Source organism: Symsagittifera roscoffensis, chromosome 6 (assembly GCF_963678635.1).
Source record: "Symsagittifera roscoffensis chromosome 6, txSymRosc1.1, whole genome shotgun sequence".
In the NCBI taxonomy this organism is placed as follows: domain Eukaryota; kingdom Metazoa; phylum Xenacoelomorpha; order Acoela; family Convolutidae; genus Symsagittifera; species Symsagittifera roscoffensis.
In genome coordinates, this window is record NC_087067.1 from 11,016,182 (window position 1) to 11,032,625 (window position 16,444).

The window sequence follows — 16,444 nt, forward strand, 5'->3', positions numbered from 1 at the left end:
CGTCTGGGTGTTCCAGGAAGTGGTTCCACCAAAAGGAACCAAGAAACTATTAAAGAAATGGCGTGGTCCATTTCAGATAACAGAGGTGCATCAAGGAGGTCGTTTTTATCGGCTGAGCACCGGAAGAGCGGCTCATTACGAGAATATCAAACCACACAACGCCTCGTCCGAGGATTGGTGCATCCCAGCGGACATGCAAGAGGGAGACTATTTAATAGTGGATCCTGCTTGTGAAGTGAATGAAAGGGGTACTCGCGACAAGAACGACGGGAATGAGATGGTGGACAATTGTGATCTACCACTGGATCTCGAGTTGACTGAGCGGGTAGAGGTGGACGATGAAACTCTACCCTATGCCGAAGAAGACTGGGATTGCCCGGAACAAACCGAAATTGACAAAGGAATACAGCCTGACTTTCCGCTCACTATGGAGACACGCCAAAGTAAGAGGGGAAAAAACCAGAAGAAATACAATCCGTATGGCGAGGACTTCGTTGTAGACCGGATAGTAGTGAGTGATGTCATAGACTCGCTGGTGGGGCTGGACGAAGTAGCAATGCTAGAAGAAATCGACCTTGTGAACGATATGGATCAAGATTGGATCGACGATCGATCAGAACCGGAAGTGGAGTTTGAACCAGAAGCGGAACAGACTCATGAGCAAGAACTAACAAACTTGCGCGTGCTCGAATGGCTCCACGATCTGCCGACAGATCCAAAAGAGACGATCCTGACGATTCAGGACGTCGACAGAGACGGCGTCAAATACATCAGTCATGACAATACCGAGTCCAACTGGGTCGCCCCAGATGGTCCTCTACGTGTTCCACAATCCAACCTCGGTCTCCTAGACTTTGGGCGATCGACGGGGACGTCGATGGATATTTTTGTCCGGGGAGTGGGGGTAGGACTCACCCACACCGAAAATCTCATAATAAAAAAATTGAAATCGGCAAGGGAAACCGGAGAACTAGAGACAGAGGGCGAGAATGCTAAGAAACCACCTTTTGGACGAATCTTTGAATCGTATTTTGATCTCCCGAACCACTATTCGAACAATATCGTTATAACGGACAGCGATTTCATACTCACGGAACGCACGTGCGCCATAGCGATAACTGCGGACGTAAGCTTTAAAACAGCACTAGCGGCCGACTTTAAAAGAGAGTACAAGAATATCGAGTTTTTATGGAAACAGAGGCCGGGTGTAGGAGGAATGATAGCGTTACCCCCTGTTGCATCACAGATACCAGGGAAATATTTGTGTTTTTTGGTTACGAAAGCTACTGATAGGCAACACGTGAATCCGGAGAGCTTGGTGTTGGCCTTGACTCGACTTAGGGATTTCCTGGTTGAGAGAGGTGTGACCTCTCTCTCGTTGCCAGTATACGATCCTAATAGGGGAAAGCTACATCCGAGAGAGTTGTACGCTCTTGTGCATGTGATATTTTCAGAGACTGACATAGAGGTTTACTTACATAAAAAATACTATCTGAGCATATGCTAAGAATTGCGCTCGGCGATAAGTGGTTTTTATTAAGTTGCTCGATAAGAATTAGAGTCAAGCTTTAGGTTAGGCTTTAGGTACAGTATTAGGAATTAGGTTTTTATATGATAGTATAGGTGTGTGATGTTTATGTGTTTATGTTATGTTATTGTTATGATATGTTTTATGTTTGTGTCATCAAGGTGACAGCGCTTATTCGTGCTACTCTGACAAAGATAAAGGTGGACGATCCACCTTGGTGCTAAATTTTAAATCAGAATTGTGAAGAGAATTTCAATGGAGAGTTTTAAAGAATTGATTGATGTTGCATCCAAAAATGATGGTTCTAAGTCGCGACCTGTTTTTTAGATCTTGATTGATCGAAAATTGTTTACTGAACACTGAATCAGAGGAGACAGAAAGAAATTACACGACACGACAACAAGAATCAACACGAAAAGAAATGGGTGACACGAACGAACTCATGGAATTCCTCTCAGCGAGTCTAGGAGCGACTCTAGACGAGATCTATCAGCGGCTGATCGATTGTGATTTTACACGAGAAGACCCGGGGTTGGCGATGTTTGTGGTCGCACTCCTCAATGCACTAGGAAGAGAGGGTCGAGGGAATCGCCCTACAGAAGTCGTGTTGATGTTGGCCTTCGGTGAGTTCGGGACCGCCGAGAGAGGCTGAAACCGATTGATGAGATGGAGGCGCGGAGAAATGTCTGGCCACGACCTGGCTCGTGAGCCAGGACTAGGTGAGCAAAGGGACCACCGGCTAGGTGAGATGCCCTTGCCCGTCCAACCTGCGCAGCCACTCATTGGAGCGAAGAGACAACGTGATGGGCCAGGCCCGTCACACTCTGTCGACTCTCCAACAGCTGCTCCTCCCCTAAAGAGAGTGAGAGTGAGCGAGATAGAGATCCAGACGTCGGAGACGATTGAGACACTGGAGAAGAAGGAGAGAGATCAGAGTGAGCTGTGTGCCAAACTTCAGGAGTACAGGGCCATAGCTCGGGAGAGAGACGAATGGAAAAAGAAATTTGAAGATCTGCAGGTGGCCTACAAGGAGGATGAGATAAAGCACCTGAAGGAGCTGTATATGGCGAAGGTGAGTCAAGTGTCACCGGAGATCCTGGCGAGCATGAGGTCCTCGGAGGGATCTAACGACACACGCCCCAAGACAACAGCGCAGGAGCTGTGCGCATCGAGAGGACCTGAGGTTCTGGATTTGCGTGCATCAAGGGGGCCCGAGGCTCCTCAGCAGACACGGCCGTCTGCTTCGAGTCAGAGGTTTACGATACCAGACCCTTCTGACACCTATCTAGCTCCTCAATTTCAGGAATCGTTTAACCAAGTGGCCAGAGCCGCGATGGATGAGATCAACAGAGGCACTGAGCGGACACTGGCTAGGATCGTTCCTTCCCAGCGTCGTGATCATTCATCAAATAGCTCGGAGCGAGCAACCCGCTCGATAGCGTGTTCTGCGCCTGGTGGAGTCTTTGAGAAGTCTCGCGTGGTAGACATCAGGAAGAATCTGATGGCACGTCATCAGTTCACGCAAGTGCCAGCCGAGCATCCTCGAGCCTGCCTGAATGACATGAGCTGGAACCCCGCCACGAACGACCAAGTAATTCCCCCAGGGAGTCGCCATTTGATCATTGGAGACAGTTTGGTGAGAGATCTGAATGAGATCTTCGTCTATGGTCATACTACCATTCTGTCCTTTGGAGGAGCCTCAGTGGCTCAAGTCATCAAAATGATGGAGTTCCAGAGCGAGGATCATTTGGATACATTAATAATAATGCTGGGGACCAATGACGTCTCGAGAGCCCCCGTGACTCCGGAGAACAAGTGGGAACCTCTATTGGTGAGCCTATTGAACGAATTGAAAGAAAAGTATAGACCCAAGCTCGTGATCCTGTGTACGATACCACCAAATCCTTTGGTGGGCACTATAGTTGCAGATTTCATGAATGGCAACGTGACGCGGTGGAATGAAATGACCCGCAGTCTGGTGAGAAACAACCCTGGCGAGTTGCGACTCCTGGATCTCGAAAATATGCTGCGCATGACTGACCACATCGCGCTCACTAAAGATGGAGTGCACTTCAATACCCAACGAGGGAGGCATTGGATTAATGATGTGTTTCAGACGCAATTGAGGGAAGCGGAGCAAGAGTCGAGGGCGACCGGTTCTTTGGCTCGGACCAATTCGACCGGAGGGAGTAGAATAAGGGCAACCGTGCCCGAATCCCTCGCCAACCGTCTAGGGCCCTTGGCAACGGAAACGGTTGGAGCCGCAACCGTCGCTCCGAGCTCGAACGTGAGAGACAGGCTGGGGACTGCTCCTCCTCCCAGGCCGCAATCGATTGGAAGCCGACTCGGCAGATCTGTGGAACAGAACAACAGGAATAACTCCCAGACCGCGTCTAGGAGGAACGATTCGCCTGCCACGACAAATCCTGCTTCGACAGCAGGACCGTCTACAAGTACCGTGCCAGCGGAGGGAATTGAATCAGGCAGCAGGCTGCTTTGGAATAGATCAGATCCTAGCCATTGGGGTCAGTATAAGACGGACATGTCGGCGAAGTTGAATATGAATACCTTGACGTGTCGGGAGGATGCGATGAGAATGACTGGCGGTGAAAGTCCCACAGTGTCGCGACTTTATCGGATACCGGGTGTGGATTGGCTGCTAGCAGAGCAGGAGAAATTCAGCTCCTCGACCTCACTCCGACATGTAGACCTGGATGGATTACCTCATGACAATACCTTTGGACCTTTAAACACCCGGTCGCTCACCGACGTTCGAGATAGGACCCGGGAAAGGACACCACCTGTGCGCAAGGGCAAGTTCCAGACGGAGAACAAGCCCAATAACAAACATCACAAGATGTACAGACAATTCGCTAAACCACCCGGTCAGACGCCGGGCGAGTATTCGAGGGATTACCCCCGAACTACAACAGTGGTTGGAGACGATAAGAGATACGGGAACCTGAAGGCCCCAATAGGCGATGGCCTTTTTGCAGCTTATGACCCCTTGGACATGAAGGCTGCCAAATATCTGGTTGTGGCCGGCTCCGATTATCTCTACACGCCCCGTTCTCTATTCTGGCCCGATGTGATTTTCTTAACGGCGCCTAAACTGGACTGGGGACAGGCGATAGGCATGATGATAAGTGTACGGAGAGTGGTCAGCATGGAGCCGCAGGTAATAGTGGTTGCAGGCTCAAATGATCATCTACAAAGCAAGGGCTTATTGTCACGTCTGACGGATGGATCGATCCCGAGTAACGAAGTCATAGGGGAGGCGATAATGACACTGCTCTTGGCGATGGCCGAGGTAGAGGCAGCAGCAAGACAACGTTTCACCATGAATGTGGTGAAGGTGATCTTCGTATTGTCACCAGGCTGCGCTGCGTTGCCTGAACCCCTTCAATTTGCGTACACAATGGTCACGACGATAGCAGAGGGGATATTTAACGTGATAATTCCTGCCCCAAACAGAGTGGTGGACCCGGACAATTACTATCCGTCCCGATCTGAGCTTCCCGCCGTTTGGGCTGACATTTCGAGTGCCATACAGGGGCTCAGAGATTGTAGCACAACTCGGTTGGTGCTAGATGAAGTTCTGGGGTTGGAGCTGTCCAACTTCGCAAGATTATTGAAGCTAAGACCAGGGGTAGGTGACGATCATCTATTAGTACAACAGGTGGCTGATGATCTCTGGTTCAGACAGATGGATCAGGCAGAGAATGAGCAGGGAAGGATGATCAGAAAGAACATGACGTCAGCAGAGGAGGACCTCATGGCAATGGCTTTGCGTACGAAGCCACACAACAATATATGGTTGTACCTGTCACCGAGGCTGTGCACTTTGGGTGAGGACGCGTTTGAGCATGCGCCGGCAATAATTAAAGAGATACATGCGTATCTGAAGAATCTACTTAATGCCCGGGAGTTGGCTGGAGGCAAGATGTTGAAACTGATGCAAGACGTAAACACGATGTCGCTGGATAAGTTCCAAGCTGACGTGCTGGCCACAAAGGCACAGTACGAACGATCAGATGCTATCTGGGGTGGAATGGGAGTGGGATGGACGCCATCTTTCCTATCGACGTGCTATCCGAGGGCATCTAGGAACCTGATCGCGAGTTTCGTCAAAGACATCAGGAAGTTGTCGACTGGCCTGGTGCTAGCCTTATACGTGACATTTGGTCATGAAAACTTTGTGAAAGGACCGGCAAACCTCTTTACCCAAGCGTTGGCAGATTTGAGATTGGACGGACTCCTGACTCTGATTGCCATGACCTATGGTCGACTGGGAGATTTGCTTGTGCTATTACGTTACCCTGAACAACTACAGGGACCCAGTCGTGAGTTCAATGCACAGTTGGAAACCGCCTCGCTCAAGAAGATGAAAGACTGGAGGAATCTCCTGCTTCAATACCTCTTGCAACAGAACAGAAGCGTCACAGGAGAGGACAAGGTGGCCACGAACGCAGGCGAATGTAAGCAGTATTGTGGCATGCCCTTACTAACAGACTTAGCTGTCATGATGCGGATTGATCCGTTGGCTCTGGTCCACGGACTGAGGGAATTCGTCACAGTGGTGTATGGACCGGTGATGTCCTTTGCGTTCCCGGATGTGCAAGTTAAAGCGTACAGGAATTCAGTGTTGTACGTCAACCTGGTCTCAGTAGTGGATTGTTCCGTGCTGAATTGGGTAGAGCAGAGTGAACTGAGAAAGCTGGCTAGCGATGATAGGCTATTCGGAAGAATAGCAGAGCCAGGTTGGGTGTTGATGGACTTCAACAACCACTTCAAATGCCGAATGGGCCGTGAGGATCTGTCCCACATCCAGTTTAACCCAAAACTCTGGAATTTGAGACCAGTGGTGAAAGATACAGGAGAGGCTGTGGTAGTACCTCAATTGCCGGGAGCCTATGCCCATGCGAAAGAGAATCAACAAACATGGCTTCCTGGGTCCAGGCCGCTGCCGGACCAATGCCATCGATATCCACCGATAAGGAGGATGTTGTTGGGAGTCACATCTCCCATCACTGCCCCTCGTATTGGAGCAGCTCGTGACGCAGAGAAGAGAATGCTGAAGTGGAGTGGAGGGATGGAGCCGCGCTTCATCAGCTGGAACGTTGCTGCCGCGCATACGTTCGACTTCTCATTTCCCGATGCCTGGAGCAGGAAAAAGATCAAAGCACTACCCTCCAGGAGACCAGAGGTCTCGGCTGAAACGTGGAACGAAGTATATTCTTCCGCGGATGACTTATCGAGACTGAAATGGTCAGGAGAAGCGAAAGTGGTGATGCTGGAGGTGGCAAGGGAGAGCAGAGGAGGCTCATATATAACGATAGAGGACCTGGCCCCACATGGCGAGGAGTTGGTAGAGTTCCTGGTCGATGATGAATTGTTTTATCATGCAGGAGACATGGCCGTACCGGCTCGGCCGGTTCGGGCACAGACGCGCGACAAGGACCCTTGGGACCTAGGCCGAAACCTGATGCGGACGACGATGAATTGATGGATCAGGACGATAACGATGATGGGACCGGAAGTAAGACGGAGAAACCGGGAGAGACCGATCTAGGAGCGTTGGAAAGGGACTTGCTAGAATACCGGTTCAGTGAAGACGACGATGGGGAAGTCGATGGGAGTTTATTGCTAATGGCACCATCGTCCTTCATGTCTCCTACAAAGGAGGCGTCGGCCGATCTATCTCCGATAGACCCAATAAGCCAGGCTAGAGAGTGCCGAAGCAGGGACCCGCAGAAACTGCTTTATGAATCACCAAGGAGGAGGAAAATCGAAGAGTCAATGAAGATATCGTTCCTCAGCACATTACCAGAAGAAGAATGGGAAAGATATCAAATGGAGTTGGAAGGCAAGACAGGAGCAATCTGGAGCCGAGTAAACTTCATGGAGAAATCTTGGGACGTGATAAGGCGATATGGGACACAGTCCATAATGAAGGTGGGATTGAACCAACCCATCATGCGTGAGGTCCTGGAGAAAATAGTGAGCTCCATGGAGTCGGATGTTCTGACCGAGTCAGTAACAGAAGACAGTGCCGATGATCAGCATGTTGCAAAGAAATTACCTGTTAGATGAGCCAGAAAAGGGCTGAAGCGACTAAAAGGGAGAACAGGAAGTCGAGCCATGAACCCGAGAGTGGTGAAGTCGAGAGCCAGCGCAGTGGTGACCTCTTTAACGAGCGCAGGTCGTTCAGGCGAGAGCGGGCAAGGAGATAGCGCAACGCTGACAGGGGGAGAAAAAGAGAATCTGATACCCCCTATGCTCTTGGCAGGTCTGACCGTAACCGCCACTAGATCGAAGAAGACGGCGCGAACCCTGGCAGACACTAAGTTAGAAATGGAAGTAATCAGTCAATGTGGATCTGGAGGACTTGAAGATTATAGGCCCTCGCGAATCAACATGGCCAAGTTGAAATTGGAAGGACAACTCGACGTGGTCGAGTACAGTCGAATAACTGTGCCGGAATCGGTCCACATGGGAGATCCGGCAGGGGGTTATGTGGAGATGTTGAAAGCGAGGAACTCCGCGAGAGGGCACCTGATGGCTTGGAGTGAAAAGCGGGCCATGCAAGAATATCTGAAAGGGCTTACGGAGAACTCTAACTTCAATCGAAAAGAGTATGGCACAGTAATATCATCAGAAGCGAACGAAATTGGATTGGAAAAACTGCTAGAGATTTCTTGGAGGGCGGCCCTCCAGAAATACTTCGATGAGACGATGAATGCACCTGCGACGGTAGCAGCATACCTGGCTCATCCTTGCGTGAGAACTGATCTGCAAGTACGACTGGCTTGGTGCTTGATGGGCATCAAAAAGGCGGAGTATGAAGCCAGTAATGACTCGAAATCACGAGAACAGGAGCTAGAGTTAATGGAAGCTCTACGAGCATTGATTTCGAAAGACGATTCAGCGATAGCATGGGCTAAGCGTAAGGATGCCCTTTGCTTTGTCAGGTTCGTGGTGGATCGCATCCCCACTCCTGTGTTGGGAGAATGTATAAAGATCATTCGGCAAAAGGGAGTTGATGGCGAAAGGAACTTCCTTAGGGCACTCCTAGAGCTATATCAGGACATGCCATTGACCGTGCCAAGCAAGGAGTCGAATGATATGGAAAGCTATCGCAAGTTGGAAGAGGTGAGAAGATACTCCAACAAAGAATTGAGAGTGAGCAGAGACTTGATTGAAGCGGCCAGAGGACAAAAGGAGTTTGCAACACTAGGGAAACTGAAGTCGTTCCAATACGTGTCTGGCATACCGGGGATGGCGTATAATCCCTTCGTGAACGAAGAAGCCAGGGAAGCATACTTCGACTACGAGCAAGTCACAGTGCTCAACTTCTGGGTTGAATGGATTAAGGAAATTGGAATGTTGATGGTGGAACAACCCAAGCTTGGAATTATTTTGGAAGAACGAGTAGTCGAGCCCTCGATTCCCGAGCTAAAAGGGCAAGTGAGTTTTGATTGTGGTTCTTGGGACGGTCCCTTGAAAACCAGTCTAGTAGTGATGTGGGAACTCATGAAACCTTCCTGGTGTCCCCATCCTAACGCAGGCTTAATCTGGGACATGACCGCGGATATCATGTTAGACCGGGATGATGATGCGAGTCTACATGATCTGGCCATGATACAACACCTGCTGGCCATGAGATTGACGAAGAAGAAGAGCAACCCGTCCACGGAGCTGTCCGAGGAAGGTACATCGAGTAATTGGTTGAAGCAAGGCACATGCTTGGCTCAACACAGTGGGATGGAAGGACATGTTTGTAACATCGGACACTGCCTGATTACGCTAAGCGAGCAGCATCGACAACTGGCACGATTGTACGGAAGATTGAGCATGTCAGATAAGAGTGCCATGGAGTTGGTCGCAGACTGCCATGGGGTGACGGACGTAAACCTGATCACAGCCTTGGGATTTTGCAGCATGACGAGTTCGATAGAATCGCTGGAGCGCTTGGAGCGTGCCCATGAGCTAGTGACGTCCCTCAGCGTGGAAATATTCCCTGGAGCATTACAGACAGAACAAAAGATTGGAGGCTGGCGAGAAGCCCTAGAGAATGAAATGAATCTGAAGGATAGTGAAGCCTATCACAGACCTACTGGTTCAAAATATATGGTGGGTTCAAGCTCAGCGCCGTATTGTAATAGCAAGTATCCTACGCACATGGTGGTGATGGATGCGAGGACGCAACAAGTGTTGGTTGACCAACTTTTCTCTGTGCCAAAGTGCGTGAGGTTGGCCAGAATGTCAGAGAGGTCATATGACTTGTTGGCAAAGATCTTTCGGGCAGTTCCGAAGAGATCCGAAGGCGAGTTGCAAGACGTTGTGGGTGAAGAGTTCATGAGACTGAACGAAGGCAACGTGAGTGAGTTCCAGAAACAGAAAGCGAGTGGAGCGTTACCCACTGAATTCCCCACCATAGAAGAGAAAGACGATTTACATAGAATCCTGATGGAAGTGGAACCGTTGCTGGGAGCCTCAGGGTATCGGACCCGAAGGAACATAGTGAGAACCCATGGGGAGTATCCTTGCCACTGCTTAGCGCAGACGTTGTGGTACCCCAAACGCGGGAATCTGATCCTAGTATGGGACGTGGAGGAGTTGTACTCCACGGGGTTGCCCGATCAGAATCAACCAGTGTCAATCGTGGTGGTTAGCGCCATGCTAGCAGTGAGATGGTTGGAGGCTAATGCAGACACAAGTGAGCAGGAGACGGCCGTGCCGACTCCTGAACAGCTGAGCAACGTGAAAATGAGTAGTGAATTGGATCTTTTCAGAACCACCTGCAAGGTTCTGAGAATACCTAAAGCCATCGAAAGAATATGGTCAAGGCAAAGATTGATGCCTTGGTTCCGTGCAGTGATGACATCTTGGATGTATGAACGTGCGAAGCGTCACATGTCAAGGAACACGGAAGCCTATCAATCTTTCCAGCTAGACATAGGACCAGGAGCCTATAAGAGAGCTTTCCTGACGCACAGAAACGCGGTCACCACAGCGGTGAAGCGGGTAGCTGGAACGACTTGTGTTACTGAAGATGAAAAGAAAGAGGTCTTAAGAGCTGACCTAGAACGAAACGTGAGCCTGTGTCTTCACAACAGCTTTTGCAGGAACCGTGAGCAGAAGGTGAATGTGGATTTGCTACCTTGTTGCAAACCGAGGCTGTTGGAACAGGAGGGTTGGGGCACGGCCCGCAACTCTCTGGACATGTTAGAGAAAGTTCTGGAAGACAGTGACGCTGAACATCAGGATGGAGAAATGATGGAGTGAAGATGACCAAAGAAAAGAAGAGAAGGAGAGAAAAACTTGATTGTATTTGTGTGCTAAAACTTGAACAAATCAACCAAGTTTTGATTATTGAACTTGTTAAACTTTTTGTTTTGATCTAGTTTGGTCAGACCAAACTTTGAAAATGTTGCAATTGTTAAAATTGTTGAAATTGTTGATTTTAGTTACTACTATCTATGTATGTATATAAGGAGCATAGGTGAGTATATTTACCTATTTATTCACGACTGAAGTTTTTAACCTGTGTAAGACACAAATTCACTGTGTGGCGACATGGTAAGTTTGAGTAAATTCGCTCGAGAAGGGTGGGTAACTCAATAACTTTCCTAGCCACAGAGTTTCTTAGTTTTAAAATTGAAAGGACCGCATAAATGACTAATTATACTTGGTGAGTGAAGTTAAGTTAATTTTAACGGGTGCGTGGCCGTGCCACGTCCCACTTTTTAATCGCAAAGAGCGAAAAGAAGTTTTATAACAAGACGACGTAAGTAGTCAGAAAAGAAATTTTATCTAGGACACTCCTCATGGTGCAAATTTTGTGAAAATGTTGAAAGGCAGTGAGATGTAGTACGATGCCATTTGTGAACACGTAGTGAGTTGAAGTGGAGTAGATAAATTTCATTTTCTTATGCAATTTGTAAGATTGGTTACAGAAAAATGGATACCTACTTGACGATAACCCGGTGTTGTGCGATCAATAGGGACATTGATGGAGACTTGTCCGGGGAGTATGTGCAATTCTGCCGGATGACACAGCATAACCTTCCCGCGACAGAAAAAAGAGTGACTAAAGGCCTTATGAACAGAAAAGTGTTGCGACGGAGGGTCAGAATGTTCTAGAATTTTTATTTTTAAAATTTCGATCGGAAGAAGAACATTTCTGAGAAATAGAAAAAAGACGGCCATTTTGAATAGAAAAGACGAAAATCAGAACCACGATATAGATTGTGAAGAACAGTTGTATCAGAGACAGAAAAACACGGAGCCTCTTATCGTGGCAAGAACACACGATAAGGACCTTAGCGACAGATATTTGTGGAGACGGAGGCTTCAGTGGGGGGAAGAGAAATACCACGGAACCCTCCCGGGACACGAAATATAGGAGATAAGAGTGTTATCTCAAGAAAATCACGGGAGCGGAGGCTTGGTCCCCCAGAGACTGTTATATGTGAAGGGACTGGGTAAACTGACTATAACAGCTGCTGTAATGTCCTAGATCTTAATTAACACCGTTATTATTTAATATTTCAGAGCATGAGTAGATAGAAAAAAGGAAAGGGTCAATCCATCTCCAATGGATTTAAGGTAAAACTGTCACACAAAAACATATAAAAATGGGTTGTTCGAGCCTTGTTTTTAATGACAATCACGTAGTCTGAGGATCCGAGACTCAGCTATGTGGTTGTGTTCGCATGCAAACGAAAGCTGATCAAAAGTCGTTTGACTGATGGCCTAAAAATGGTAACTTTTTACTTTGCCCTAGACAGACATCAACTGGCAAGGTCCAGACGGTGAAAAACGAGTAGAATTAAGGTAACTGACGCCTGCCAGTCGTTGATAGGTACTTTTTCTACGCTCCGTCGCTGTGTGATATTTGGGCGAATGTTACATAGACGTTTTTATGGCGCTCCTGGGTGGGCCTGTTAAAGGCATGAAACCATCATGATCAGCAAGCGTTTCAGCGACGTACCCTCCGCTCCGGGCGTAAGCCCGAGTTAGAGGCCTTAATGACCGTTGTTGTACTAGGGGGAAGGTGCGTACCCTCCGTCTAGTGCAATTTAGCTTTTTAACTTAGTTAACACCGAAAATTCCGGGGGCCGGAGGGTTAGGTGGGAAATCTAGAGCCCGCTTGTCCTGAGGTCCCAGGACCAAAAACAATTAAAGAGAAAGCGTAAAACCAAACAAAAATAGTGTATAACCAAGAAAAAGCCAAAAACAAATTTATTTAAAAACAAAAAAGTACAAAAAACATTTAAAAAATCCAAAAAAGACCAAAAACAGTAAAAAACATAAAGTGACAGTTTATATGTTATTTCCGGACGAGATCAACGAGTCGACGATCGGAGAAGCAACTAGAGTCGATGGTGTATCGGTTGGCACAAAAGGGAGGCAAATTGCCCTTCTTGACCCCAAGACTGGAAAACGCCACGGAGAAAATCAAGAGAAGATGCGCCGCTTCTGGTGAAGCAGATCTGGGATTTTCTTGAGGAGCAACTGGGAATAGCTGAGAAGAAGGAGATGACGGTTGGCAGGTTCGTCCCAGCAGCCAATGAGGTCACGATTGGAGGGTTCTGGAGGGAGCACGCGAGAGGTGAGCTAAGGACGAGGAGGGATCATGAGATTCTCGAGTTCTTGAGTCCTTGTTGGGGAAAAGAGTTCCTGACCGAGGTGTACAGTGCGAAGGAGACTATCTTCAAGGCATTCATACAGGAGGTATTGAACATGCCTATCAGTCTGTTGCTGGCGCTGTACCTGGTTTACCCGAGGCACTTGTTTAATATGGGCCCAGCATACATGTTCAGTCGTGGCGTGGGTACCCTCAGAATAGACGGGTACTTGACGTTAGTGCTTCTGACCCACGGTGAGCTGGCGTCATTTCACCGACTGATGAGGTACGGGGAGCCCCTGTCGATGGGAAGAACACACTCGAGTATTGAGACCTACTCATACAAGTGTGCGGCAGGACTAAAGACGCTGCTAGTGCAGTACCTGTTGATGCAAAACAGGCACCTGACTGGTGAAGAGAAGAGCCCGAAGACAAGAGAAGAATGGAGAAGAGCGAATGGAGGCATGCCCCTATTGACGGACCTATGCCTGGCCATGAGATCGGATCCCATGGGGATTATCCGGGGGCTAGGGGAGGTCGTGACCTGTATATATGGACCGGCCGTCACGTTCGCGTTTCCGGATCCTCTGGTGACGGCTTATCGATACTCCGTGACCCACGTGAGCCTCATAAGCGTACTAGATGGAACGACACTAAACTGGTGTCAGCAAGAGGTGCTGAGGGCACAAATGAGCAACACGGTGCTCTTCGGGGAGGTGAAGGATCCGGAGTTGGTCGTGTACAGTTTCCGTGGACAACTGCAATGCCGGATGGGAGGCAAGCGCGAGGGCCCCATCGAAACTTACCCCAAGTTCTGGAACTTGAATCCCTTGACAGCCAATGGGCAAGAAATCTTGAGAATCCCTACATGGACGAAAAGCTTCGAGTTAGTGAAAAAGGAGCTAGAGGCGATATTGGAGAAAGAAGTCCTACCAACGAGCATTCCCGAGTTCCCCAACATGATTTCAGCAAACAACATAGCCGACATTTTCTCATCGCCTGAAACTTTCAAAGCAAAATTGAAAATCTATCTGAAAAATAGAATTGATATGTTCAACTTAAACAACTCTTGTTCAATGCTACTTTGTTGCCATTGCATAAATTGCCGTTCGTGATGTCGTGTGTACATAATCATACCGTTTCTTTTGTTTGATGCCTTTATATTTTAAAGGGAATAAATTCTTTTTGTAGTAGTAGTAATACTACAGTCTCTCAAAACTGGGATGCAGTTTTTTTTAACTACTCTTGATCTAGCATCAGCGTTTTGGCAGGTACCTCTTAGGAAGCAGGACAGAGAGAAAACGGGATTTGTTGTGATCTGGGATTAGAGCCTGTGTAAAGGAAACGAAGGACTTATAACTTCTGACAATCTTATAACTTCGAACCTAGACGAAATACATAATAACTTCTGGTCGTTTGAATCACCAATCGTTTTCTTAATTGAGCTCAGGTCTAACAGTGAGCAGCCTAAGAGTCTTTCAAGCCATTTTTTAAAAGCCACTGCAGAATTTTATTGTTTTTTGCAAAGTCCCAATTGGACTGTGGTCAAAAAGGCGGTTCTTTATAAACGGCATTTCATAAGCTATGCGTTTCTGCGATGTCTCGGGTGAGTGGACCACTTTATATTTTTGGGTGAGTGTTCAGTCCCCTTCCGTGCTACCTGCTTTCTCTGATTGTATTGTTTTCGTTAGTTAATTTTTAAAAAGTTCATCTTTAAAAAATTTGAAATTTAGCGTTGTTTTTTTTTCGAAATTTAAGTTTCTAAAACAATAATTTTTTGTTGGTTTCCTTGAGTTTATTGACTTCTGCAGCTTGCTTGATTTTGGTTTTATTTTAGGGTTGCTATGTCTGCAGCGAAGAAGTTGACGACAGGACTGACTGGCTTAGCTGTTCAATCTAAGCCTAATGATATGCTGAAGCTCCTGTACAACAAAACCCTAATGCATCTGACAAAGTATCCACAAGTAAATCTTTTTGTTTCCTCAATACGTTAAAGGAAAAAATGTTGTGTTTGGCCTTGACTTACCAATGCTAGCCGTGTGGAATTGATTGAGGGTTTTTGTTGCTCTAGGACAGCAAATACAAAGTTGCGACAGAACATATTGTTAAGAAAAAACTGAATTACGTCAAATCGGAGCCGGATAGAGAAAAGCTGGAACGATTACTAGGCGTGCAACTTGAGGAAGCTATCATTGACGCTCAGCGAGAAGTCGTGTTGTCACGAACCTTGAAAGAATATCAACCATGGCAGTCTTTAATGGGAGATGCACCTCCTAGTCAATACGATTGGCCTCCTATTTCAAAGTTTCATCAGAAATGAAAGAATTTAATTGTCGAACTAACTGCTGAAAATCTTAAAACGGCTATATAAATTTAATTTTTGGATTTGATTGACTGTTCTTCTTTCTATCGTCCATGAGGTGAATACAACTGTGATTTTTTTTGGTCGATAATATTTTCTGTTGGGTAGCTTGTCAAGCCTCAGCTTCGCCTTCGTGTCGAAAAAACAGGTTTTCATGTTTTTTTTTGTTTCATTATCGAAACAAGCGATTTATTTCAAACAGCAAGTACAATCATAAAAACTTCATTTCAGAATTTTTCCAACCTTATATACCTCTCGATTTTTTAAAAATGCCTGAACCATACATGTTTTTGCTTAATGATTCTCAATGTATTACTTGCCAGTGTGGATAATTATTTTATGCAAGAGTTGTCTATGTATATTTGGTAGAACGTTTGCTGTGATACCTAATTTGCATATGTAGCTGCTTTGTTGGTGGCTAATGTTAGTTGATTTCCAAGGCCATTGGCGTAGATGCGAGAACTTGAGACTCCAAATTTCCTGGTCGTAGATTCGAATCCGCAATAGAAAAAGTTTTAATTTGCAAGGCTTATTTTCACCTTTTTCTAGTTTTCTTTTTTCAGTTGATTTTTTGTCGCTTATGTTTGTATAGCGCAGCTTTGTCTCTGTGTTTTACGCTTGCGAAGAGCAAGCGTTATCAAATTGGCTTATTATTTTCGGGTAAACAAATTGTTTAACAAAATCACTGAATCATTTGCTTGTCTTAGTTTAGTAGTTTATCAAGTTCGAGGTTCCAATTTAGTCTGCTCAGTGTGAAGTTAACTTCCGTATTGAGACGAGAAAAGTAATGGATTCATTCCTAGCCAGGAGGTGAGTTTTATAGAAAATATTTTTTTTTGGAGAAATTCAAGTATTTTTGTCTGCTTTTTGTTGTCGGGTTACTTTCCAAAACATGCAGGTTTCTTCTAGATGGAACAAGCTT

General features: G+C 46.9%; 3 protein-coding genes across 7 annotated transcripts in view; all 3 read left to right on the forward strand.

Moving 5' to 3' along the window:
• Positions 1–15,550, forward strand: part of LOC134848538 (NADH dehydrogenase [ubiquinone] 1 alpha subcomplex subunit 5-like) — a 134,648-nt gene extending 119,098 nt beyond the window's left edge. Inside the window, exons 2-3 of the mRNA XM_063866044.1 lie at positions 14,995–15,124; positions 15,232–15,550. Coding sequence (XP_063722114.1) covers positions 15,005–15,124; positions 15,232–15,480 — 369 coding nt within the window. The 5' untranslated portion in view covers positions 14,995–15,004 and the 3' untranslated portion in view covers positions 15,481–15,550. The remainder of the gene's footprint in view (positions 1–14,994; positions 15,125–15,231) is intronic.
• The window catches only part of LOC134848536 (cyclin-dependent kinase 1-like), a 488,218-nt gene that overhangs the window by 119,104 nt on the left and 352,670 nt on the right, over positions 1–16,444 (forward strand). The window lies entirely within an intron of this gene.
• Positions 1–16,444, forward strand: part of LOC134848537 (AP-3 complex subunit sigma-1-like) — a 144,359-nt gene that overhangs the window by 119,103 nt on the left and 8,812 nt on the right. The window lies entirely within an intron of this gene.